The sequence below is a fragment of the Triticum aestivum genome, chromosome 7B, assembly GCF_018294505.1.
Source record: "Triticum aestivum cultivar Chinese Spring chromosome 7B, IWGSC CS RefSeq v2.1, whole genome shotgun sequence".
NCBI classification, from domain to species: Eukaryota; Viridiplantae; Streptophyta; class Magnoliopsida; order Poales; family Poaceae; genus Triticum; species Triticum aestivum.
The window spans coordinates 203,465,501-203,493,425 of record NC_057813.1 but is presented as its reverse complement, the minus strand read 5'-3'; the positions used below and the strand labels follow the sequence as shown (position 1 = coordinate 203,493,425).

Below are 27,925 nucleotides of genomic sequence, written 5' to 3'. Positions count from 1 at the left end.
AAAGTAGTATGGAAGAAACGGTAACAGTGGCAAAAGTAACAATGGCAGTTTTGTAGTAATCGTAACAGTGGCAACGAAAAAGTAATGAAGCAAAGATCAATATGTGAAAAGCTCGTGGGCAATGGATCAATTATGGATAATTGTGTTGGATTGCATTCATCATGCAACGGTAATAACATAGGGTGACACAGAACTAGCTCCAATTCATCAATATAATGTAGGCATGTATTCCGAATGTAGTCATACGTGCTTATGGAAAAGAACTTGCATGACATCTTTTGTCCTACCCTACCGTGGCAGTGGGGTCCTATTGGAAACTAATGGATATTAATGCATCCTTTTAATAGAGTACCGGACCAAAGAATTAGCACTTAGTGAATACATGAACTCCTCAAATTATGGTCATCACCGGGAGTGGTCCTGACTATTGTCACTCCGGGGTTGCCGGATCATAACACGTAGTAAGTGACTATAACTAGCAAGATAGGATCAAGAACACAAATATATTCATGAAAACATAATAGGTTCAGATCTAAAATCATGGTACTCGGGCTCTAGTGACAAGCATTAAGCATAGCAAAGTCATAGCAACATCAATCTTAGAACATAGTGGATACTAGGGATCAAACCCTAACAAAACTAACTCAATTACATGGTAAATCTCATCCAACCCATTACCGTCCAGAAAGCCTACGATGGAATTACTCATGCATGGCGGTGAGCATCATGAAATTGATGATGGAGGATGGTTGATGATGACGATGGCGACGGATTCCCCTCTCCGGAGCCCTGAACAGACTCTAGATCTGCCCTCCCGTGGAAGAACAGGGCTTGGAGACAGCTCTGTATCGTAAAACGCGATGAATCCTTCTCTCTGGGTTTTTTTCTCCCCGAAAGTGAATATATGGAGTTGGAGTTGAGGTCGGTGGAGGTCCAGGGGGCCCACAAGGTCGGGTTGCATGCCCCAGGGGGTGGGCGCGCCCCCCACCCTTGTGGCCAGGGTGTAGGCCCCCTTCACTTGATTCGTTCGCCTATATTTTTTGTTAATTCCAAAACTTATCTCCCTGAAGTTTCAGGTCATTCTGAGAACTTTTTATTCTGCACAAAAATAACACCATGTCAATTCTGCTTAAAACAGCGTTAGTCCGGGTTAGTTTCATTCAAATCATGCAAGTTATAGTCCAAAACAAGGGCAAAAGAGTTTGGAACAGTAGATACGATGGTGATGTATCACTGGGCCGATGACTGGCCCAGCCCCTCTTTGACGACCTCGGGATCTTGTCCCCTTAGTCCTGCAGGACCGAGGTCTTAACCTCGGCCATGACGGTCGACTCTTCGGCCCCCGCCGTGTTGACTTGGGGGCGGTGTGGATGATGCCTCCCCCAACTCGTCATGAGCTGGCGCAAGAGTAGCGGAATCTGGAGTCCCACTAGCGGATGGCAACCCACTCAAGGAGTCACTTGGGCACACCTTCGGCGGACTGCATAAAAGATGTCTGTATAAGCTCGCTACCGCTAAACGGACTTGTTAAAACATGAAGTATAAAAACAATGACGTACCCTCGGGGTGACAGTTTCTTCCTCCCCATGGCAAGGGGTCATCCTTCGACTCATCGGAGAGCACGATCTTCTATGAGAACTTGCTGGCAGTCCCGGCCGAGATACTCTTCAACCTCTTTTGGCCCGTGGGCCGCGTTCCGGCTTTGGCGTCCTCCGACGCCCTCTTCCCTTTGAGGGGAGAGTTATCCTTGTCCTTGTTCTCCCCCCACGTCGTCTTCATGGACTAAGGATGCGTGGATCTCCTGGGACCAGGTGACCGATGTCTCCCGGGTCCGAGCACTGCCTTGCCCTTCTGGGACTTTGTTCCCTTGGGGACCACCACATACGGCTCCTCTACTAGGAGTGTCGTGCGCAAGGGGTTCTCGGCTCCTCTAGCAGTGGGGTCGGGCACTGCACTTGCTGCATCCTGGCTGACCACTTCTGCAAATGTGGAATATGACGATTCATTAAAGTCACACTCACCATTGAGGAAAAGAAAATCATAAACGTGTGTGTTAGATCACCTCCCGGGGGGGCTGCATAGCCGACCTCGAAGACGAGGTCCTCAACCTCCTTGGGGATTTTGTCCTTGGCTAGCTTGAATAGCCGCGTCCACATGCCAGCCAAGGTGGTGTGGAAAAAGTGGAGGACGGGCCCTCCGTCCCCAGATTTGTGCTCCCACATCGGGTTGGCCTAGAGTTGGAGCGGGAGAATACGGTGGTGGATCATGACGTTGACAACGTCAGCGAGCTGGAGGTTCCTCGTGGTAGACCACCATTGGGTCTTCTTGATCATTGCCTCCACCTCATCTGGGTTTCCCCATACGACGCCCTTCTCCCTCCAAGACTTGAGCTTCCTTGGAGGCCTGGCCGAAAAGGCCGGGACTTCGGTCTGGCCAGGGGAAAGCGGCTCAGTGAAGTAAAACCACTGGTGCTGCCATTCCTTGATCGTCTCGATGAAAGTTCCCTTGAACCAGTCAGCATATTGGTTCTTGCTGATCATGGCCCCTCCACACTCCGCCAGGTCGGAGCCGCTGGACTTCGGCTTTACCCCGAAGATCTTCAGCCATAGGATGAAGTGCGGTTCACAGCGGAGGAAGGTCTCACATACCATGATGAACGAGGCGAGGTGGAGGATGGAGTTCGGGGCCATGTGGTGGAAGTCGAGTCTGCAGTAGAACATCATCCCGTGCACGAATGGTTGTAGCGGGAACCCCATGCATCAGATGAGGTGGGGAACAAAGACTACCCGCTCCCCTGGGTTCGGAGCAGGCACTTGCTGGTTGGCGCCTAGAGCATGGGCGGCGATGTTGGCAGAGAGGTATCATGCGTTGCGCAGCTCCAGGATGGTTTCGTCCGTCATAGTGGAACCACCCCAATGCCCTTTGAGGGTGTCAGTCATGGTTGGATGGGGGAGCTTGGATTTTTGAAGGAAGAGGAGTGCGAGAATGGATCTGGGTGCTGGAGATAGATGAAGCAGCACGCGGGGGAATTGAGAGTGTGGTTGCTTGCGTTGTTCTCTTTTTACTCTTATAGGCTGTTGAAAGGCCAAGAGTCCCCCCCCCCTATCGTGCCGATAAAAATTCCACTCCCCCACGAAAGATGCCATTAAGCACATAGGAAGAAGCAAAATCTTGATGATATCCCTGAGAAAACGGGCAAGATCTCCACCTCGATGGGAAGCGCAAGTAAAATGGCTACCTCGAGCCACGATTTAGGGGAAGCAGTAACTGCCCGACCCGTCATGGGGTGCGCGCTCCAATAAAGTTCTCAGCCTAGGTGGTACTGTGCATACCTATGTGGTCGGCCTTCGAGGCTAAGTTACCCCATCTCTTCGCGCAGGGTATGAGCTCGACTAGGTTTGTTTGACACCTCTCTTTAAAGAGTGGTCTAATAATCTTGAAATCACAAAGGGGAACTCATCTGTGGAGCCAATGACTTCATATCCGAGGTTGTGCTCACCAAGGAATCGTCCTCGGCATAGAAGACTAGTTGGGGGGCTACTGACGGTGTCTTGGACTAGGGGGTACTAACCTAGTCGGCCCATGCTCCTCGGATTGGGCTGATGGGCCCTCATTCTTCTCGAGATGGACTCCGGAAGTTGCATGATGAATCGTGTTAGGACTGCATCTGCCGAAGACTTGTCGTATACTCCAAGATTTCTCCTACCACCTCCACGCCAAGATACTGAGCTTGTAACCCTAGATACCCTATCTGCCGTGTATATAAGCCAAAGGGTTTAGCCCGTCGAGGGGACAACAATGCAATCTCATTCACCTAGCCTTAGAATTAGACCACATCTTATGATCTCTAGGTAGGTCAACTATGTACTTGATACATCTACACCAATATAAACAAGAGCAAGATGTAGGGTTTTACCTCCATCAAGAGGGCCCGAACCTAGGTAAAACATCGTCTCTTTATTCCTGTTACCATCTATCTGGGATTCACGGCTCGGAACCCCCTACCCCGAGGTATGTCGGTTTTTACACTGACACTTGCACACAAATAAAATAAAAACTTGCACTCAATGTGGCAAGAGGTTTTCAAGCCCCTTGTCTTGTTAGTTACAAGATTAAAAGAAAATGAAGATATATAGTGGTAAAATAGTGATTGACTTTGCTTTGGTGGTGCATCCTACTCCCACAGGAGTCGTTGGTTTTCCCTAAAGAGGAAGAGTGAAATAGAACAACAACAAAGTTTTCTCTCAGTTAAGAAGTAAGGTTTATCGAATCGGCGGGAACTTCTAAGTTAACAAGATAAACAACACCAGCGCACAACTAAAATTAAAACTTGCACTCAATGTGGCAAGAGGTTGTCAAGCCCCTTGTCTTGTTAGTTACAAGATTAAAAGCAAATGAACATATATAGTGGTAAATAGTAAGGCAAATAAAATATCAATTTTGTGGAAGAATTTATTAATGAAAAATAGACTTGGGGTCATAGGTTCACTAATGACATCTCTCTCTCGAAAACAAGTGAATTACATGGTAAACAAATTATAGTTGGGCAATCAAAAGATTGCAATATTTTTTGACTATGATCATTCATGGCATAATCTTATATAGGCATTACGTTCGTGACACATCTTTTGTGAATACAACTGCATCTACTACTAATACTCCACCCTAAAACCACTATCCATCATGTATCTCTAGGTATTATGTTTGCAAGAAACATAGTATCGCAATAACAAAGATGACATAATGTAGAAAGGAAGAAGTCAAACAATATCGCCAACCCCCTTCATTTTATCCTTATTGGCAACAATACAATACGTGTCTTGGCCTTTTTATCACTGAGTTAGAGCACCGCAATTTGAACCCACTACAAAGCACAACTTACTGTGAGGAAAAAACCCATTGAACTTGGCCAAAGAAGATAGATAGATCGAAGAGCATAGAAAGCTATTTAATTATGCAGCAACAAAACCAAGATAGATTCAATTGATTTCAATGAACAATCTGATCATAAAATGATAATTCATCATGTCCCAACAAATACAACACTGATTACATTGAATTGACCTTGATCAAGAACGAGAACATGGTATTGGAGATCCAAAAGAAAGAGAATCATCTAGCTACTACTATGGACCCATAGGTCCTATAAGAACTACTCACACATGGTCATGGAGGCAGCAAGGTTGATGAAGATGGATCCGACAATGGCTTCCTCCTCCGGCATGGCTCCTGAAAAGGGCTCCAGATGGGATCTCTTCGGAAGAGAGGCTTGCAGGGGCAATAAAATTCTTCTGGAAGCATGAAGGATGGTTTTAGTAGTTATATGGACTAGTAGCCTTGCACGTGGACACACGTATCGACAAGACACATCTTATGATTTAGCTATTGGGAAACGTAGTAGAAAACAAAAAAAATCGCGCCTACGATCACCCAAGATCAATATGAAGATGCATAACAGGTTGGGATCATGATCGTTACCGTCACCGGATTGCAGCGAAAGAAGATCGTGTCGGTGTAGATCGTACTTGGAGTCCCTCATACCATCGATGAACGATCCCTCAAACTGCCCACGAATAGCCCCTCAAACCGAAGACTAAAAGCACGTCCTCTCTACTTGGTTGCCAGCGTGCAGCCTTCATGATCTGGTAGCGCTTCCTCGTCCAGAGCTAATCGTCGCCGGAGAATTAGAGAGAGGAGATTAGAACCACATAGGACTTCTAATTATGATGAAGAGGATTAGCCTTGCTCTAATTAGTCAACTAGGACCAACTAGAACTATAACCAGAGGAACTAGATGAGGCTCCAAAACTTATGTATCAATAGAGCAAAAAACCCTGGATATATAGGTTAGAGGAGGAGGAGGGGGCAGCCACCAAGGAGGGGAAGTCCCTCCTTGGGGCGTTGAGGGGGAGGAGCCTACTCCTCCCCTAGTCCAATTCCCCCCCCCCCCCACTATATGGCAATGGGGGGGCCACTTCCTTAGGGGCCCTTGTGGCCCATAATTCCTTCCACCTCTTGGCCTTTTTAGGCTCGTTGATATTTAAATTAACTATAAATGTTCTAAATACTTCTAGACCATTATATTTTTTAACATCTTCAGAAATATTTTCCAACTATATATAATATATTGGTAATACCCGGTATTACTCGTTATTCACTGAAACCCTTCCCGTGACCCCAAAACGCTTCTAGATCCTCTCGAAACTATTCCAAATATTCAAGAACTAATTTCTTAAATATATTCTCATGATTCCTGTCCTACTAAAACTTAGAAAATCATGATTACCTTAAGCTTGTGACCCCATAGGTTCGGTAACTCACAAACATGGACGGAATTGTTCGTTCAATGACCGACAGCGGGACCGCGGACGTCCATATTGGTCCCTGTGCGTACACGAATGATATTCGAATGAACCTTTGGTTATCATATGATGTTCCCTTTGCTTCACGATACTTCAAAAAATCCGAGATGTGTCGCTATCCTCCTGAGTCATCGTTGTGCTCATTATACCAAAATCCTCATTACATGTTTTGTTCTTCTTTCTCGTTATTATGTTTCGGCATCCCCGTGATGAAGTCACATGTGTCTGGCCAAACGATGATGGATGTCGTCACACCGCGAGGTCCCTAAGAATATATCTCCATCGTCGGAGGAGAAAATCCCACTCTTGAGTTATCCGACCACTTCTCAAACTTTCCGATGTGCCTGTAAGTTGTCGTTACGATCACCGTGTTACATGTGATGTTTGAGCAACCGCAAAGCCCATCGTACGGTAAGAAGTGATCATAATACTCTCATGGTTTAAGGAGCAATATCACATGTTAACACTCCATGTTATTACAATTGAATATAGACGATATTAATGTAATTCACAACAAACAAGTTTGGTCGATTCAATATGATCGTTCTTCCAACGTCATAATCTCAATGTCGTTTTAGGACTATCGTTACACTTAACGATATCTTAAGATCCGAAAAACATGATCACCAACAACACTTAAGCTAGTCCTAGAGGCAAGACTAAGAACCTTCAATTTAACCGTTTATCATTCCACACGTGCATATGAGTTTTCCACTGAATCGCATATTCCACGATCATAGCCGTTATAGAATAGAATATAAACTCTATAATTATGGATATGAAAATATAATGATACAACTATTATTGCCTCTAGAGAATATTTCCAATAGTTTGGGTGTCAGCTGAATGTGAACCGTTTATCATTCCACACGTGTATATGAGTTTTCCACTGAATCACATATTCCAGGATCATGGCAGTTATAGAATAAAATATAAACTCTATAATTATGGATATGAAAATATAATAATACAAATATTATTGCCTCTAGAGAATATTTCCAACAGTTTGGGTGTCAACTGAATGTGATTATACACCCAACAAATCAAGTTGTTCTAGATACGAATATGATAATGTATTAAAAAATAAGATGGACAACAAATTGCAGTCCAACATCAAACTGCCATCAGCTACATTGAGGTTTACAATCATCAAGTACAAGTTTCGCAAAGATGAGTGATGTTCTCACTATGAGGTTGATGACAAGTCATCAAGTTTCAGTCATCGTACACTCACCAATCACAAATTCGCATACAAAATAAGCCATGTTCTCACAGCAAAATTCAAGTACTACAAAACAACAATGGCATCATGTTCCAGTCACCAAACACAAACTAACATACATAATAAGTGATGTTCTCACTGCAAAATACTAAATAACAGCTTCATCAGATTTCAGTCGTCATACAATCACCAAACACAAATTCACGTAGATAATAAGTCGTCTTCTCACAGGAAAATATGACAAAAGTAATCTAGTCATCATCTGCAGCAGCAACGTTAACATCTTCACATGTGTACCAGTCTGAATCATATTCCCCCATGTGCCATCTTCTTCTTTACCATCAATTTCCTCAAATGTTGGCTACTTTTTTATCAAATCATCTACTTCTACAAACCATTAGACAATCTTTTCCCCAAGTTGATTTATGTGTTGGCCTTCAAACATATCATAAACATATGTGGGAGCCACCACATCAGTAGCAGTGTAAGCATCATTTTGTTGTGCAACTTCATTAAACAAATTCCTCTGCTTAAGGAAACGGCGGTGTCCAATGTAACATGCCGGATCATTCCACGAGGAGTGATAGTTTTTCTTTATGTTGTTATTTTTGGGACCTTTTACTGTGTAAAAACATATTTAATAAATATATCAATGAAAATCAGGTGTCCGCGATTGGATGGTCGAGTTTGGCCCATGCTTGGTTTGATCGCATGTGGTTCCACGTGCCAGTGGAAAAGGCAAGCCGAAGCGCGTTCCCTTGGGTGAGCAGCGTGCCGGACCCAACAGGGTGAGGGGATGGTGCAACCATGAGAGGCGTGTTGTAAGTGTACCGTCTTTTCAGTTTTTGAACTTGTAAAGCATAACGTTTGGTTTGCGAGGATGAGTGACTTGATTTTACCGTGTTAAAAAAACAGCCGGGGCTTTTCCTTCGTGTGATCGATCGATACAAATCCTAATTAATAATGTGACGGTCGGGCGGGCTAGTTTGCCCCATGGTCGGATTACTGACATGCATTCCACGTGCCATTGAAATGCTAAGCCGACGCACATTGAGTGACGGAGCAGATCGATCGGTGGTTTGATGCGAACGTGAAATACGTGTTGTGAGTCTTCCTTTTTCTCATTTTGAACTTGTGAAGTGTAACACTTGGTTCCGCGCCTTCGCACGATACATCGATGGAAATCCCGATTATAATGGTGATGCCTTCAATACGTAATCCCGTAAAAAGGCATCCTCTTCGCTCCTCTGGCCACAATCATTGTGCTAATCATACCTTTATTTCACTTCCTTCCCGGTACAGTGACATCGACGATATCACAACGGTTGGCTTTGACGAAGTGCGTTCCATGGAACACACCATTGAGGCAGACAACACTCATGTCGTTCGCAAGTGTCGCATAGAAACCGAGACAACCGCCTTCCTTGCACCCCGAAAGGCCTAGGCGACAACAATTGTCGTGTCACCATGACCGTCAGATGCGACGTGACCACGTCGTTCGAGCTCGAGCTGCCGCAAGGGGACTCGAACGTGACCGTGTACCCTTACACGGGCACATGTTTACCGTCTGAGAGACTCTTCTGCGTCGGGGACCCGTCCAGCCTTTGGAAATATTCATGTCAATTTTTATTCTTTTGGTCACTTCTAGGCATAGATTAAAATCACGGGAGAAACGGTTTCGCGCGGCCTCTCCCAACAGTTATAGTGGCCGCCATAGGGGGCAATCGTGACAAATAGGAAAAAAATTCTAGTGGGAGAGATGATTTCTGGAGGGTTTTGCTCATTGTTCAACCATTTAGAGGGATTTATGGAGGATTTCGCAACGGCAGCCATAGCATAGCGGCGAGGCTCCCGGGCAGCTATAACACAACTATCGCAGCTATTTCGCGGGCTATTTTAATTTATGCTTCTAGGTCACCGATGGATTCGCCATTGAATGATGGCTATGGAAACACAAACCTTGACGAATTCGTATTCAACAAGTTCATCGACTCGTCGGACAACAAAGATGTTGAAATGATGATGATCAGCATCCAAAAGGAGACGGAGAAGGCATAGGAACCTCAAAGTTCCATAGAGGGCCGGAGAGTTGTTCCCTAGGATAGGATTGCCCGTGCACGGCTTCTGTACACATATTATTTCACCGCGGACCCAACATACTATGAAGGTTTCTTTTGACATCGCTTTTGAATGAACATGAATTTGTTCTTGCGCATCGTGAGTGACGTGGAGAAGGCCGATGACAACTTCAAGCCGAAGAGGATTGTTGCAGACAAATTTCTTTCTCTCCTCTACAGAAATGCACGGCTGCTCTCCGGATGCTTGCTTATGGCAAGGCCGCAGATGCAATTGATTATTGAATTCCTGATGGGAGAGACCGTGAACACCACAGTGCAATTTGCATGCACTATGGTGAATGTGTTTGGACCAGAGTACCTGCGAGAGTCGGCTGTGGAGGACATGGAAAAAGTGTTGGTAATTGGAGCTATGAGAGGATTCCCAGGTATGTTGGTTTAGTTGATTGCATGCACTCGTAAGGAAGGATGTGGAGAGGGCATTCAGAGTGCTCCAAACTCGTTGGCGGTATTGTTTGTGGAGTTGCAATGATGTGGGAAGCGAAGACACTTTGACAGCTCATGATATGTTGTGCAATCTTACACATCATGATTGTCGAGGATGAGGGTGATGGAGCAGCCCACGCACATGATTCTGAGAAGCCTGGTGTTCAGCTCCGCCTCCCGGAACAAGAGGCTGAGCATATTGCCAACCTTCTGAAGATGCATCAACAACTATGAAATCAATGGGTGCATATGCAACCTCTCAATGATCTTGTCGTAGTATATGTGGATTTAGGCTAGAATTCAGTAAACTTTGCTTTTAAGTTTTAGTTATGCACTATGGACAATATTTATGTTCGGCCTATGGTTCTGTTATGTATTCTTAAGTGTGAATAATTTGTATTTGTGTGCACTAACATTGATGATCGACGTGCATGTGTTTGTATGTATTTGATGTTTTGAAAGTAAGGATTGTGATTATAAATGTGTTTATTTGAGGGCCGACCTGTATGTTATACTATGATCCAAATTTAAGTACAAAGATAAAAGCTAATTTCTGATTGACCTAGATCACTTGTGTTGTTTATATTCTTTGTAAGTCACCGCATGAAATAAAGATCGTTTGATTTGCCTGTCATATTCCACGGGCGTGTAGGGGCTGGATTGCTCTGAGAGCCAATACGGAGTGCCTTGGTCACAGATTTGAAAATCGGAAACATCCCCAAATATTTTAATCCTTACGGGACTGTAAGCAGACACCATCGACCAGTAATCAAATTCAATCAGGACCCCACACACAGTCCCAGTCCCATGTGCCGGCGCCTGCATAAATTCAAACGAAGAGGCTCGAATCCAGCAGGGCCCAGCGCACAGCCTCAGGAGTAGCCAATCACCCCCGACCACTCCAGCAGAAGAGCATACTAGTAGTACTACTAAGTACTAGTAGTAGGAGTATGATATCAACGTTAATCCCTGGGGATTCTAAACTAGTAATCCATGAGATTTCCCACATGCCAACACGGTTAATTACTCCTTTAGCAAAAGTCGCCCCGAGCAAAGACCTTCGATCGAATCCACCAGCCAAGCCCACCTCACCCATCCGGCCCTCCCCCTCCAGCGCAGCTCCCCGTGTGCGGCTCGAATCTCCATCCCCGAAATGCCCCTCATGTAGGCCCCGAATAACCTAGAACCTCCACACGAAACACCAGACCGGACAGTATCCTCCAAGTGCCCATTTCCGTCATTTCGCAAGTAAAATCTCACTCCCCGGCCTAAACCCAGTACCCCGGTTCCCCAGTCTCTCGGCTGTCCTCTTCTCCCCCTCTTCTGTGCTGCAACCCCACGTACTCCCAAGAGATGGCAGGGCTGTTGTTGTAGTCTAGTGCTAGCCATTCCGAGGGGCAGATACGAGTTCTTGCGTTCAAATGGCGGCCGTGCGGGTGGCGGCGGTGGGGGTGCTGCTGGCGGCCGTGGCCGTCGCGGCGGCCGCGCTGAACACGGACGGCCTGGCGCTTCTCGCGCTCAAGTTCGCGGTGACCGATGACCCTGGCAGTGGGCTCGACACCTGGAGGGACGCCGACCCCGACCCCTGCGGCTGGGCCGGCGTCACCTGCGTTGACGGCGGCGGGGGCCGGGTCGCCGGCGTGGAGCTCGCCAACCTCTCGCTCGCGGGCTACCTGCCCTCCGAGCTCTCCCTGCTATCCGAGCTCGAGACGCTGTCGCTGCCGTCCAACCGCCTGTCCGGCCAGATCCCGGTCGCCATCTCCGCGCTGCAGAAGCTCACCACCCTCGACCTGGCGCACAACTTCCTGTCCGGCCAGATTCCTGCCGGGATTGGGAGGCTCGCTTCCTTGTCTCGCCTCGATTTGTCCTCCAACCAGCTCAACGGGACGCTCCCGCCGTCCATCGCGGGGCTTCCGCGTCTCTCCGGCGTGCTCAACCTCAGCTACAACCATTTCGTCGGCGGGATCCCGCCGGAGTTCGGCGGCATTCCCGTGGCTGTCAGCCTTGACCTCCGGGGGAACGACCTCGCCGGCGAGATCCCGCAGGTGGGCTCGCTCGTCAACCAGGGCCCCACCGCCTTCGACGACAACCCGAGGCTCTGCGGGTTTCCGCTCAAGATCGAGTGCGCCGGAGAGAGGGATGAGCCAAGAATCCCGCAGTCGAACCCTGGCATGAACCCTGGTGCAGCGGCGCAGGTTGGGAGGCCGCCGAAGCGTCGGTCGTCGCCCACGGTGCCGATTCTGGCCGTCATTGTGGTGGCGGCCATCGTTGCCGGGCTAGTGCTGCAGTGGCAGTGCCGGAGGCGGTGCGCTGCAACGACCAGGAACGAGGACAAGGAGTCGTCCACCAAGGAGAAGAGCGCGGCGGTGACGCTCGCCGGCACTGAAGAGCGGCGCGGCGGCGGGGAGGAGGGGGAGCTCTTCGTGGCGGTGGACGACGGCTTCGGGATGGAGCTGGAGGAGCTGCTCCGCGCGTCCGCTTACGTCGTGGGGAAGAGCCGCGGCGGCATCGTGTACAGGGTCGTCCCCGGCCGCGGCACCGCCGTAGCCGTCCGCCGTCTCAGTGAGCCCGACGACGGCGATGGCACTGAGTCCGGGTGGCGCCGGCGCCGTGCCTTCGAGGCCGAGGCTGCCGCCATCGGCCGCGCGCGTCATCCCAACGTCGCCCGCCTCCGCGCATACTACTACGCCCCAGACGAGAAGCTGCTCATCTACGACTACCTCGGCAATGGCTCCCTCCACTCCTCCCTCCACGGTAATGTGCCGACGAAATCTTGTCTTGTTAACTGCTAGACTAGAGGTTGCATTTGATCCAGAGATAGTGGCACTGAATAGCATCTTGGAATCAGGTGGCCCGACGGCTTCGCCAACTCCATTACCGTGGTCGGTGAGGCTGTCCATCGTTCAGGGCGCGGCGAGGGGACTGGCATACCTGCACGAGTGCAGCCCTCGCCGGTACGTGCACGGTTGCATCAAGTCGTCCAAGATCCTGCTCGACGACGAGCTCCGTCCGCACGTCTCGGGCTTCGGCCTCGCCCGCCTCGTCGCCGGCGCGCACAAGACGGCGCAGTCGAGGAAGCTCGGCAGCGCGGCGTGCGCGCTCCGCAGCGGCGCCCTGTCGGCGCTGTCGTACGTGGCGCCGGAGCTGCGCGCGCCGGGGGGCACGGCCGCGGCGGCGACGCAGAAAGGGGACGTGTTCGCGTTCGGGGTGGTGCTGCTGGAGGCGGTGACCGGGCGGCAGCCGACGGAGGGGGAGGGCGGGCAGGAGCTGGAGGCGTGGGTGCGGGGAGCCTTCAAGGAGGAGCGGCCGCTGTCGGAGGTGGTGGACCCGACGCTGCTCGGCGAGGTGCACGCCAAGAAGCAGGTCCTCGCCGTGTTCCACGTGGCGCTCGGCTGCACCGAGCCCGACCCCGAGCTGCGCCCCCGCATGCGCGCCGTCGCCGAGAGCCTCGACCGGGTGAACTAATCCGGCGATCCAACATCAATCATTCCGGGAAACAGAAGCCATGACCCGTCATTCTCGTCTACCATCAGCAGCAGTAGTTCCTGAAATCCTTAGCTCCGCAGATTAGCATTTGCCAACGTTATTAGGTTTAGAGAAGGTGAAGAAACCAGCCAAGAATGGTTCACTGATGTGCGTTTGGTACTCGTCTTTTTGTAGCTGCAACCTTCGCGGCCGTGTATGTATGTAACCGATGATCATGATCTGGACAATTTGCATCCCCCCTTTTGCTAGCGTTTCGGAATGCAGCAGCAAGCATTGTTGCACTTTTTGCGGTGAAAACAGAGAAAAAGCCTTGGCTGGTGGCTTTCTTGGGGTTTGGTACCTGGGGAATGGGAGGCGTGTTGCGATGCTGTACACCTTTGGGCCAGTTGACCCTGAAAGATGCGACAATGACACAGGAGGGGCTGCGTCCATCAGTGTCAGCACATTGTCTTTTTACCTGTGTCCTGCCGTGCTGTGCATGCACAGCGAAACAGCCACACGCAATGGCGCAGCAGACTGGGGCAACACGCGGGTAGGTTCAGTCGCCTGTAGTACGGTTTCTTGTTGAAGCGAAACGGGTTCCCTACCCTTTAATGACAGCCTGAGATTCTTGCTGAAGAATGGAGTAGCCATTGCTCATTCGCAGTGCAAGATTGGTCATGGGTGCATCATTGGTGCCATCATGCATGGGGATCCAATGTAAACATAATCATTTGCGATTTAGATCGAATCTGGTCTTATGTCAACGTTTTGCTTAGACCCTCGCACTGTAATCATCTCTGGTTGGAGTTCTTGATTTTCGGATGCATTTTTACCAGGAAAGCTGACAAAATATGAAGGTCAGAGAGAAAGTTTTTTCTTTTCCTTTCACTGTGGCAGCACATGGAAGGACATTCAAACTTGAAAGGTTTAAATGCAGGGCACTGGATACGCAGTCATCAAATCCTGCAGGAGCATAGAGGAACTGCTCCTGATGACCTTGACATTTATAATCCTGCAGACCAACCGATGGATGATCCAATAATTCACCACTAGAACGTGACAGCTGCTCAGGGTGGGCTCTATTTGGCCCGTGATCTGACAGAGGTTTTAAATAGCAGTAAAGTTCTTCACCAACCTTGCTCGCCGTATATCTAACGAAAACAAAGTGATAAAGCATCTGCATGCAAATTTAAATAACGCCTTGATGGTTCAGGACGAGTAGGCAGCTCAGTGTCCTGGAGGCCAGAAGTGACCCCATCTTGTTTCTTGTCATGTCTAATTACCTCCTGACCGCAAAAAGTGTATACATCCAATTGGTCTCTGGACAGTCCAGTGCACATCTTGGTTGAGAATGCAAACAAAAAGAGAACATCCGGATCAAATGCTAACAAAATTACCAGGCACCGGGCATACAGCTGAAGAAACTCTGTGTTTCAGTTTGAAAGCAACAGAGTTTCGTCGATTGATTCTCAGGTAAAGTGATTTCATCCATAAATATCCTCTGCTGGGAACAGTCCTTGCGCTTCCTCTGGGAGATCAGGTTGGTACTGGAGCTGCTGGTAGTTCAGCTGCCTCGCTGCTTCGTACAACGCTACTCCAACGCTCACCGAGAGGTTCAGGCACCGGACATAGGTTTCCACCATCGGAATTCGGATGGTTCCACCACCCAGGGCTTCTCCGGAGCAGTCTTCCAGGGCGGACTCTGGTAGCCCTTTTGTCTCGGACCCGAATACTAGCCAGTCCCCAGGCTTATATGAGAAATCCTGAACCAAACATGTCGACGATAAGCAAACAAAATACAATCATCTATTCAGAGAATATGACTTGCACGTTTACATTGCATTGATTTGCATTCACGCATATATCAATATGCCAATGAGGATATTCGGGCCAATTTGCTTCAACAGATATTCAAGTCCGCACACATCGGTGATGGGATGGCTGATACAGAAAGAACTTCAAGGGGTGGACAAGTATTATATAAACATTTTAAGTGCCAACAATTCAACATGATTCATGTAAATGCGCAATTATGAATAATTAGGTGTCAAAGTGTTAACAACAAGAAAAGGACACGACAACCCATTTATGATACTGAACGAATGAAGGATGAAGGAAAAAAATGAACACAGATAGCTGTCATGAGCAACATACAACTTCTATGGGCCACTGGCTTTTTCTTTGATGATGATGGACCACTGTGGGTTGAGAGATGGGCTATGTGGGAGATAAACATACATGGCGTAATCATAGTTGGGAGAGTTAATTGCATATAAGTACCACAATTGGGGTTAGGTTAACGGATCAGAACCACTGTGGTCGTGTACTGGGCCGGTGCGTGCATCCCATGTGCTAAGTAGCCACTGGCTGAATCGACTAGCAGATCGATCAGGCGACCCGTAGCTTGCTACGTACGTGCAATTGGCGTGAGGCCTGGGCGCTTGGGGGGTGGAGATGGAGGAGATTTCGGCGACATTCGGCACAGGAGAGAGAGAAGAGACACGAGGAAGAAGATGGAACTGACAAGTGGGTCCATGTATGACTCAGCGGGTTGTTCATGTGTGCCCCATCCATCAGAAACACTATCAAAACCAGTATGTACAACACCTCACCCCAAAACCAGTACTGACTTGCAAAAAAATTGAAAAGTGGTACTGATCCGTTAACCTAGCCTCAATTGTGGTACTTTTATGCAATTAACTCTAGTTGGGATGCTAGCCGGTTCGTTAAAGAAAGATTGGATAGACTATGCCCTCGAGGAGTTGGTGTGCAAGATTCCTTAACCTTTAAGTCCTAATAGAGATTCATACCATTCGGACTATAGGCCTATAACTATCCAAATAGAGGAAGCTGGGAGATCATATTTTTTCAGGAGAATGGCGCGAAGTTTCAAGTTTGAAGCTAGGTTGTTGCAAGAAGATTGCGAGATCGTGGTCAACAATGTTTGGACCAACACTGGCATGCGAGGGGACCATAATACTCAGGTGATGCTATGCAGGGTAGCAGGAGATTTGAAAGACTGGGATGCAAACTGTTGGGAACCAGGTCATACAAGAGGTACTTCGGATATTTAAGGAGAAATGCACGAGGGGTGGAACTATACACTCAGTGCTAATTCCAAAGCATGCCAACCCAGTGAGCATAAAGGACCTGAGACCAATAAGCCTATGTAACGTGGCGTATAAGCTGGTCACCAAGGTAATCACAACAAGGCGCAAGGTAATCCTTCCCAACATCACCTCCCCCAACCAGAGTACCTTTGTGCGTGGGAGACTAATCTCGAATAATATCCTATTGGCATATGAGCTAACTCACTTCCTGCGGAGGAGAAAAAGGGGCTTGATGGGCTATGCAGCTATTAAATTGGATATGAGCAAAGCCTACGACCGTGTTGAATGAACATTTTTGAGAGTCATGATGCAAAGGCTGGGTTTCAACATGAGCTGGATTAAACTGATAATAGTGTGTCTCGACTGTTAGGTACCAGATCAAGGTGAACCAAGATACAACTGAAATTATTACACCCCAAGGGCCTGCGCCAAGGAGACCCTCTCTCTCCATACTTGTTTCTTATCTGTGCAGAGGGGTTCTCAGCCATGTTACATGAAACTGAGATGAGAGGATCATTAAAGGGAATCAAGATCTGTAGAGAAGCTCCCAGTGTAAGTCAGTTACTCTTTGTAGATGAGTCATTTACTACTCATGGAGGCCAATGCTGAGAGTGCTCATGAAGTAAATAGAATACTGAATACTTATGAAGCCTCTTCAGGCCAAATGATTAACAAAGACAAATCCACAACACTATTCAGCGAAAACACAAGGCAAGGGCTAAAGGAGGAAATGAGAAGTATTCTACAGATTACTTCGGAAGGTCTTTCCTTAAAATATCTAGGTGTTCCATCCTATGTGGGCAAGGCCAGGAAAAGGACCTTTAAGTATATTAAAGAGAGTGTGTGGAAAAGGTTCCAAGGCTGGAAGGAAAAACTCCTTTCAAAAGGAGGGAAAGAAATCCTTGTAAAAGCAGTTGACAAGCAATCCCCGTGTACTCCGTGGCTTGCTTTGATCTAACCAAGTCCTTGTGCGACGAGCTGAGCACTATGATCAATAGATACTGGTGGAGTCAAATGGACAAGGAGAATAAAACACACTGGGTCAGCTGGGAAATATTGATGAAGACAAACAAAACTGAGGTCTGGGCTTTAGGGACTTACACGCCTTCAATCTAGCTATGCATGCAAGACAGGCATGGAGGCTTATTCAAAACCCATCTTCCTTATGTACGCAGGTTTTGTCAGCACAGTACTACCCAAATGGCTCAATTCTACATGCCAACCCCACAGATGGCACCTTACACTTGGCCTAGTATACTAGAGGGAGTAAACCTGCTCAAGAAGGGGATCATATGGAGAGTTGGCAGTGGTACCAACACCAATATTTGGTCTAACCCATGGATTCCAAGAGGAAGAACTAGAAGAGTCATCACTCAAAGGGGCAGACATGTTGCAACTAAAGTAAATAAACTGATTGATCCTGCCACAAACAACTGGGATGCAGACCTAATAAGGCAAACCTTCCTCCCTGAAGATGCGAAGATTATTTTGCAAATCACAATTCATGAACATAATGATGATATCATAGCATGGCCTTTTGATAAAAAAAGGAAAACGCTTGTTTTAAGCCGGATGATTCTCCTCTCGCGTAAACCTCCTCGTACGCGCGCCACGCGTCCCGTGGTGGGGCACCCACCGCCTCTCGTTCGCTTTCCTTATCTCCAGCGGGAGGTACGCAGACCATTCATTCTTTCCCCTTCCTCTGAACAAAATCCCCCCGCTTCTTTCTTGCTCCTGCTGGGAACCCCTCCATGGATGTGTTCCTCAACCTCAAAGCAAGCTGGCGCACCCGAGCTTGGTCCTCTCCAATACCTTACACAGCAGGTGGCCGGCCCTTTTCTTAGGCGCTCCTGTGATGCAACGTTCATCAGGCAGCCCAATGGCTTCGATGCAGCTTGCACACACGCCGGCTGTACAAGCCATTGGTGGAGCGACGCCATAGCACGCACCGGCGCTGCGCAACACTCGTCAGCGCTACCCGTGTGAAGCTCAAATGGCTGTTGCCGCGGTGCTACTATGCAACACTTTTTGTTGGTGCAGCGGAGCTATGATGCAACGCTCGCCGGCGCTGCAAGCCGGGTTGGGGAGCGACGCCGCAGGGCGCACCCGTGCTAAGGTGCTGCGCTCGCCGGTGCTATTGGCCAGAAGCCAGAATGGTTTTTGCCACGGTGCTGCTATGCAACGCTCGCGCCGCGCTGAGCTGCAGTTGAGCGTCACCGGAGTCGTTGAAGCTGCGATGGGGGTGGAATGGACTCCGTCGGAGCTGCAATGAAGCACCGCCGGAGCTGCAATATAACTCCCGCCGGAGTTGCAATGAAGCTTGGCGCGGCGGCGAGCTCAGTGTTGCGATGGAGCAGTTCCGGTGGCTCCAGAGTTGCGATGGCTACTGCAGCTTGTGAATCCACTGCAGGGCTAACTTCTTCCTCAAGTGCAGATGAAGAAACATGTGGTTTCGACTGGCCGTAGCTGTGTTCACTTCCCCTTAGAAACAAAGTTCTTCATTTCATATGGCGTCTGTGTACGGATAGCTTACCCCTGTGCATGAAGCTTCAGTACAAAGGCATGCATGTAGAAACCCGTTGTCCTGTTTGTTTTCGATTCGATGAGGATGGCGGACGTAGTTTCATTAAATGTAAGAAGGTTAAGGATGTGCGGAGGGAACCTCAGCTGGAGCATGTTAGACTGCAGATTCTTCCTTGTGCAGATGCACTGAGCTGCATGGAGCAAATCTTGAACCTCAATGAGGAGGGAAAACTTAAATCTTGCCTGCTCCTTTGGCGATGGTGGCATGAAGGAAACAGGGCAAATGCAGGAGATGCTATTAAATTTTCTGATGAAATATGTCATTCTATTGATTATCTTTGTATGCATCTCTTTAAGGTACAAGAAAGTGGGAAAGTGCAGAAGCAGCAGCAAAAAGAAAGATGGTCCAGACCTCCACTGGGAACTCTGAAAATCAACGCAGATGGCGCCTTCCTGAAGGAGACAAATACTTGAGGTTGGGGCTTTGTTAGTAGAGATGCTTGTGGTGTGGCACTGGCTGCTGGTGCGGGTAATCTGTAGAGATTCTCGGATGCGCTTCATTCAGAGGCTTTGGCAATGCTTTATGTCGTAAACACAGTCACTCAGCTAGGCTGCGACCGAGTGATGATAGAAACAGATTCTGTGCAACTGAAGAATGCAGCAACCACTGAAGGCTTTGATCTATCAGTTTTAGGAGCGATTTAAAAAAATATTAGAGTATAGATGCCTGTGGGTTTCAATGAAGGATGTGTGGCGTCTTGTCCTCAAACTTGTAATGGAGTTGCGCATCTGTTAGCTGCATGTGGCTCGCCATACAACCCTCAATCGACAAATTTTCGGAGGACACTCCGTATTTCCCTTCCTCTTCCCCTCTCTTCTGCGCCCGTACCAATGTCGCGGCCGCGTTTCCCGGCCCCTTAATGGCTGCCCGCCGTCTGCCCAACTGCCCATTAATGGCTGGCCACGCCCGTTCCTGCCACCATTTCCCCACGCCTGCGCCCGTTCCTGCCGCCCGGCGCTATAAAAGGCCGGCGCCTCCCCCTCCCCTTCTCCACCCCCCCTCCACATCTCCCCTGTGGGACATCGCACAAGGCCAGACCCCATGGCCGCCGGCATCAAGCAGGATGAGGACGAGGCACTGCTAGAGCAAGCGCCCCCACCCCCACCCCCCACCCATCAAGCAGGAGGAGGTCGTGTTCGACGAGGAAGCGGGTGGGTGTATTTCAAGATCGCCATGGCGGCGAGATGGATGCCAGGAGGGAGCACTGCATTTGGGGGGCTGCCCCCAAAGCCGACGATGGCACATGGCTGGAGTGGGACGAGGCCTTAGCCCGTTTCCGCGCCATTGAGGCCGCCAATACCTCATTCCACGCCGGCACGTCCACCACCGGCAAGTCCTCCCGCCGCCCGCCGCACTTACTTTAGTTAGTTTTCTATATGTATTAAGCTGCAGTGTGACTCATTTTCTGCCCCTATATATGAATGAAATCTATTTAGCAACATTTACTTTGCAAATTTATAATTGCTCGAGGTTGATCTTGCCCAAAAAAAATCAAGAAAAAAATTGGCGCGTTTTTGGTGACTCTGTGCATGCGCACAGCCTCCGCAGCCTCCAAAAAATTATGGAGGGCATTTCAAACCGGTTTTAGAGGCTGTGGATATGCCGGTTCTACTAGAGCTGCTCTTAAAATGGTTCACTAACTACTACCATCCCTACAGAGACTGTTGACCAAATGATACGAAGTATTTGAAACAATGGAAAACATTTAAGTGTATAACGATTTACTTTAAGGAGATGGATTTGATTAATATAAAAATCCGGTTCAGGAAAAGTTGTCATTTTGGACACAGATGAAGTCACACATTCAAAAGATTGAGTGCTAACATCTTTTAAACTGTTTATAATTAGATGGTAAAACATAGTGTATTTTTTCTTAAAAGTGAGTTATAATATTTGTTGGGTTTCGTAAATATACTACAACATAAATTAGTGGTGAAAATTGTTGCATTTGGAGACCATGCAGATGTCCAAAACACCACTTTGATAGAACCAGAGGGAGTAGTTACTCACTGAATGAATGTGGGTGCCTCTTTTGGTAAATGCCAACAATCTTTTTTGCCCATCCTAATGCAAAGAAACACAGTAGTTAAAACTTCACAAATATGCAGTAGTTACATTGATGTTAAATGATAAACTATTGTACCTGCTTCATGAAATAATCTCGGAACTCATCCCAGGAGTCATGAATCTTAACGACAACATATCTTAGTATAAATAGTTAAGGTCGAGACTTGCTACACTTCAAAGACACACTCGACAATAGATTGGTCATGAACGCACCGCTGAGAGCAGCAGCCAGCAGGTTCGAATCACTGATTTGCAAATCATACAAATGGAGTATCTCCACATATAGGATACGGCCAATAATCCAATCCAGCACGCTTAAGTTTTGTGTCATCTACATGAAAACCCAATGGCTGCGAATATCGATGAAGAAAATTCATTCAGAATATCGATGAAGAAAATTCATTCAGATCAAATAATACAATATAAAGCATGCACATTCTATAACATGTGTCTGGGGACACAACAATGAGTACTAACCTTACCCCGACAAGATGGAGGCCAACTGCTGATGCTGCACAAGTCCTTGCAATTGATCCTGTATTTCCTGGGATCTATGATGTAAACTTATAGTTTAGTGACAAGCAGCTAATTCGATTCCTCAAAGAACCATCTCACTGACATGGTGTGCATTATTCTTCTACACAATACTACTACTTTCATTTGCGGTAATAGATTAATAATTCACTAAATCAAACCAACATACTAGTACTAAGTTACATGTTTGTTAAATTTTTACATTCAGAGTAGCAGAAACATTAATTAATTTCGTAGGGACTAGCAGAGTAGCAATGCCTGTAATTTTGGACTCACAACCACCACCTACAACAGTTGACACGCTACACCTTCATCCGTGAAGTACGTCACTGCCAATCGGCCGAGAAAATAAGTTGCAAACGGAGCAGTTACCAGAGGGGAAACCAGCACCACATGGAGCATCCTCTTGGCGCGCGCGACCTCCACGCCGCTCCCCACGGGTCCAGCCGCGGCTCCATTGCCGCTGGAAGCAACTGCAACTGCAAGCGCACGGGCAATCACGGAATCATTAAAAAGGGGCCGGCCGGAATAGCAGGAGACGAGCTTGTCACGCACGGGAACAGGAGGCAGATGAAGAGGCTACGCGGCGCGGTTGGCGATGCCTGCAGCCGTGCGCGGCCACTGAAAATCCGGCGAATGCCGCGCGGCTGTGAGCGAGAGCGCGTAGCCGCAAGCCCACCTCCATTTTTGTCTCCCTGTACGGCGGCGGCGGCGGCGGCGGCTTCTTCCTCCGAGCGCTCAGTTTCCCGGGATAAGGTGCGGCTGAAACTGCAACGATATCGGCCTTATCATGGGCCTAATGTGGGATAGCTTCGGCTGGGATACGGGCTTTGGTCCTAGGAATTTGCAAAACCCTCTGTTTGCTAAATCCTTTTCTTTTTCTAACTAGCTAGTCTTCACCTTTTTTTTCTTCGGAAATGTTAACGCCCACACGTGTGGGCGTTTGCACATCGCCCACACGCCTCCATCACCACTCATTTTGCCACGTATGAATAGATGACATCAGCAAAAAAAAATTTGGTTTTCGGCTTAAAAATGTTGTATCTCCTAAATAAAAAAGCGAACAAAATATCCGTTTTCACCATTAAATCTGTCTCGACGAAATCTTCAAAACTAGACCACATGTTGATATATTTCGACGAATTTTTTTTTGCCAGAAGTTGCCACGATGTTTACATTGCAGTTGCCATAGGGCTTAAACTAAAGTTGCCATGTGGCAATTTTAGTTTGTAGATCATGGCAATTTTAGTATTTTGATGATGGCAACTCCAGTACTTTGACCATGAAAATTATTTTTTGTATAAACCATGGCAATTTTACGTGCATGTATCATGGCAATTTTAGTTTATGGTTCATGGCAAGTCTAATTTCTTAATTCTCCGTTTTATAAATGTCAAAATTTACTTTTAAATGTAGAAGAAAATAGCTGAAACATATCATGGCAACTTCAGTGTAAACATCATGGCAATTCATATGCAATAGACATGGCAACTTTTAATCCAATTTTTTTTTCATCAAAACATATCAACATGGGATCTAGTTTCGAAGATCTCATCGCGAGAGATTTAATGGTGAAAACGAATTTTTAATCGGATTTTTCGTTTAAGAGATAAAATATTTTAAAAACTGAAAATCCAAAAAGATTCCTGCATGCATGCATGCGATGACGTGGCAATCTGTTTACATTACAAACGTGTGGTGCGTCTCCCTTCCTGCCACACGTGTGGCAGTTAGCGCGACCCTTTTTCTTTGGTTAAGTATATATGTAGTTGATTTATTTCTAATAGTTCTCTTAAAAATGTTGATTGTGTTTCAAAAAGATATTTATTCATGTATTAAAATATGTTCATCATGTATTAAAAAACGTTCAACATGTATTTAAAAAACATGTACTTGAAAAATGTTAAATATGTATTTTAGAAATGTTAAATATGGATAAATATAATGTTCCAGGTGTATACAAAAATCTACACTATGTATGAAAAAAGTAGACATCAAATCATGTGTTAAAAAAATGTTAACCATGCTTTTGAAAAGTGTTAACTGTGTATAAAAACAATGCTTTAGATGTACACAAAAAATGTACAATGTGTATGAAAAAGAGTAGACGTCAAAACATGGGTTTTAAAAACCAAAATTAATAATGTATTTGAAAAATATTAAATATGTATAAAATTAGTGCTTCAGATGTATACAAAAATGTACAATATGTATAAAAAAGTAGACATCAAAATATTTATCTGAAAAGATGTTAATTATGTATAAACAAAGTTCCTGGCATATAAAAAAATGTATATTGTGTGTGAAAAGGATAAACATGTTCTAAAAAATAAAATAAAATAAAATAAACCATGATATCCGAGAAAGAAACAAACAAGAAATAAAAAAATGAAATACCCAAAGAAACGGAAGTAAAACCGCTGCAAAACAATGAAAACGGTGAAAGCCAAAAGAAGTCAATGAAAACCAAAGAAGAATCAAAGAAAAACCAGTAAACCTCCCACAAAAAAGACAGTTACAACATATAATGCGGAACATCCACGACCCTTCTTCCATAAGCTTCTGCTAATCGCCAAGGCAGAAAACTGGAACAACAAACATGTTGTCCTCCACCGCTCGGCTAAAATAAGATCTAAGATTGACATCTTGATACAATGATTTACCATAATAATAAATAGAGTCAATGGTGACAAACCCGTGGGAAGAGCCGCTTCTTTTTTGCGGCGGTGGGTTTTGGAAAATAGAGAACATGGACTCGATTAAACAAAGGTGGCACCGGAATGAATAGCCCAATCACGACGAATGATGTCAACCCCCTCTTTTGCGCCTAACTTGACTCTGATTCTCCCACTATGACAGCTGATCCAGGGGCTAGTTTGGCTGGCTATTGAAGTCGGTGGATTCTGCCCAGAGTAATCTCTAAAATAGTGAAGCCAGTAGCAATGTCTTCGTTGGCTAAAGTAAATGAGCTAAAATTTGGTGGAGGGAGGTTCTATAGGCATGGTTATGTCCTGGTAAATTTCCAGCAATTATAAATTAATATAAAATATAGTTGCTTCACAAACTAAAAAATATTACCAGAAACAAAGATTGGATGGTGAGCTCACATGGATTGTTAGATGGGGCTCAAATTTTGTGGAGAGATATGATTTGGGCATATAGAAGATGTGACAAAAATTCAACTCATTAGGATATGCCTAGCTAGTACTTCCTTCACAACGGTTCTAGCTGAACAGAAACTTTGGAAATTTGCCGAGGAAGATTTTCTAAGCAAATGGTGCTGAATTTTGTCATGAGGCAATGATTTGGATAGTAAAGAGTGCCCAATTTTTTGGGAATTTTGGGAATGACAAAAAATAAAGGCTGCTTCACAACCTAGGGCAAAAATTGACACATAGGCAAAAACTAATAGGTGGCGCCTGGTCATAGCAATGCATCACAATTTACAAGGTTATGACCATCTACATTGGTCGTGATTAGCTAGAAATAAGGCAGGGACCAGTGTTGTCTGCTTTACGACCATTTCGCGTAAGGAAATTACGACCTTTCTGACCAAAATGGTCGTTATGGTTTAGGGTTTGGAGCCCCCCGAACAGCTTACGACCAATTGGTCTCAAATGGTCATAGATTTACGATCATTTCTTCTAGGGTCAATGAAAGAAGGTCACAAGTTGACATATTTCTTGTAGTGAGTATTCTCGCAGGGTGGCGCACGCCTCATACACTGAGTACCTAGAGAAGCTTGACGATCGTGCTGGCAGATGAGATGAGATGTGGGATTGAACTATGCCTTTGCCCGGACTTCCCTACTTTGATAATGCCTCGCCTGCTGCTGATAAAAGGTAGAACGTGCCTGAGCTACATCACGCTCCTCCTCTAGGGCGTCACGTCGTCCTATCTGTCAAGCTTGACCTCGCGTTCCTCATGCGTGCATACTCGAGGTGGATCATGAATGAGATCACATGGGAGGACATCCTCGACTCCATAGATCATGAAGAAAGGTGTGTAGCCGGTGGATCAATTGGGCGTAGTGTGCAAACCATAGTCAAGTTCCTCTACCCATTGATAGTCTACCTCCTTTAAAGAGCGAACCAACTGTGTTTTAATGCCACATAAAATTAGTCCATTGGCGCGTTCAACCTGTCCGTTGGACTGTGGATGATAAACCAAGGCATAATCGAGCTTAATGCCCATTTTTGCATACCATGCCTTTACTTCCTTGGCCATATAGTTGGATCCATTGTCTGTTATTATACTGCGGGGACACCCTAACAGTTAACTACTTTGGATATAAAATTGATCACCGACCCCTTTTGGGCCGAGGTTATTGGTTTTGCCTTGATCCATTTTGTGAATTTATCTACCTTAACGAGTAGACACTTCTTTTTCTTATACCCTCCTCGAAGTGGGCTGACCATGTCAAGCCCCCATGTAACATCCCAAAATTCTAAATTTTGGAATGTTAATTATTTAAATAGGATTTATTAAACACTTGCTTGTGTTGGCTGATCTTAGCTAATTTGACTAGGATTTGAAACTTTTGGTGTTAAAATGAATAGTAAGCGAGAGGGAATAAAAGAATTTTCCCAATTATTCATTTTGTTCTTATCTTGGATTTGAGAATATTCATAATATTTCCAATTTAAATTCCTCAAAGAATAATATTGGCAAATAATTGAATATTCTCCCATTTGGATTTTGAATATTTAAAACGATTCTGACTCAAACATTAAATCTTATGAGAGAGGGAAATATGGCTCCTTCAATGTTAAAAAGAGTTGGAAATTCTTTAATGTATATGAATCTTTCTCTGCAGTTCAAAAATATTTCATGGAACATTTTATAAGTGTCAAAGTAAAGTTTATTAAAATATTATATGTTTTTATAAGTATTTTGGACTGGAAAATGTTCAGTAAGCTATATATAACTATATTTGTCTTTGTAGATGTTCTGGTATTTTTAGAAAATATTTTGGATCATTTATGGCACCAAATTCATTTCTATATATTCATAAAAAGGAAGGCCCTAAACCTATTCTAAACCTAACCTACGCAGCAGTGCAACACACCCACAACAAGCTCTAGGCCGGCCAAACAACGCTGACCGCACCTGTGCCCCACGGATACGAGCGACATGGAGTTGTACACGCTCCAAAGCTCTCTCTACCACCGCTGTGATACGTTGATATGTCTCCAACGTATCTATAATTTTTTATTGTTTCATGCTATTATATTATTTGTTTTTGATGTTTTATATGCATTAATATGTTGTTTTATATTATTTTTGGGACTAACTTATTAACCTAGAGCCCAGTGCCAGTTCATGTTTTTTTCCTTTTTTGAGTTTTACAAAAAAGGAATATCAAACGGAGTCCACACGGAATAAAACTTTCGCGATGATTTTTCTTGGACCAGAAGACACCGAGAAGACTAGGAGAGGGGCCCAGAGGAGTCCCGAGGAGTCTCCTATTTTGTCACTTTCATATACTAGTGGGAATTTTTCATTATAGAACTTGACTTATATATTCTAATGATGGGCTTCCTTAAATTGCCCTAGGTATTCGTGAGCAAGCAGGTTGGATGCACACCCACTTAGTTTCTTTTTGAGCTTTCATACACTTATAACTCTAGTGCATCCGTTCCATGGCAATCCCTACTCACTCACATTGCTATCTATTGATGGGCATCTCCATAGCCCGTTAATACGCCTAGTTGATGTGAGACTCCCTCCTTCTTTTTTGTCTTCTCCACAACCACCAACATCAGTGCAGTAAGGGTAACAACCCAAAAGATTGAGCATATAATTCCCTATTTAATTGTTATATTCTACCGGCTTACAACGCCGTATGCAGCAAGGGGTAGTATCCCAAAACTTATAGCACAATGCTTCCAAGTATTTAATATCATCATATACTGGCGACTTATAGTCCAAAGCCAGGCCAGGTTATCAAAAACCACATATATACTCTAAAGATGAGCGATAGAAATTAAGGCTACATGTCCTGAATCGGTTTTTAA

At 46.1% G+C, this 27,925-nt stretch overlaps 2 protein-coding genes across 2 annotated transcripts; one reads left to right on the top strand and one right to left on the bottom strand.

Annotated features, from left to right (window-relative positions):
* Positions 1-11,432: 11,432 nt before the first annotated feature.
* LOC123157380 (receptor protein kinase-like protein ZAR1) lies at positions 11,433-13,881 on the top strand. The gene is made up of 2 exons (XM_044575647.1): positions 11,433-12,899; positions 12,994-13,881. The coding sequence occupies exons 1-2, from the start codon at positions 11,567-11,569 to the stop codon at positions 13,608-13,610; spliced, it is 1,950 nt and encodes a 649-aa protein (XP_044431582.1). The 5' UTR covers positions 11,433-11,566; the 3' UTR covers positions 13,611-13,881.
* Positions 13,882-14,779: 898 nt separating this feature from the next.
* On the bottom strand, positions 14,780-22,710 carry LOC123160750 (putative tRNA (cytidine(34)-2'-O)-methyltransferase). The gene is made up of 7 exons (XM_044578590.1): positions 22,464-22,710; positions 22,281-22,387; positions 21,857-21,925; positions 21,666-21,724; positions 21,451-21,511; positions 21,318-21,371; positions 14,780-15,376 (listed from the first exon to the last, which is right to left on the bottom strand). Exons 1-7 carry the CDS (start codon positions 22,591-22,593, stop codon positions 15,098-15,100), a joined length of 759 nt encoding a protein of 252 aa, XP_044434525.1. The 5' UTR covers positions 22,594-22,710; the 3' UTR covers positions 14,780-15,097.
* Positions 22,711-27,925: the final 5,215 nt, after the last annotated feature.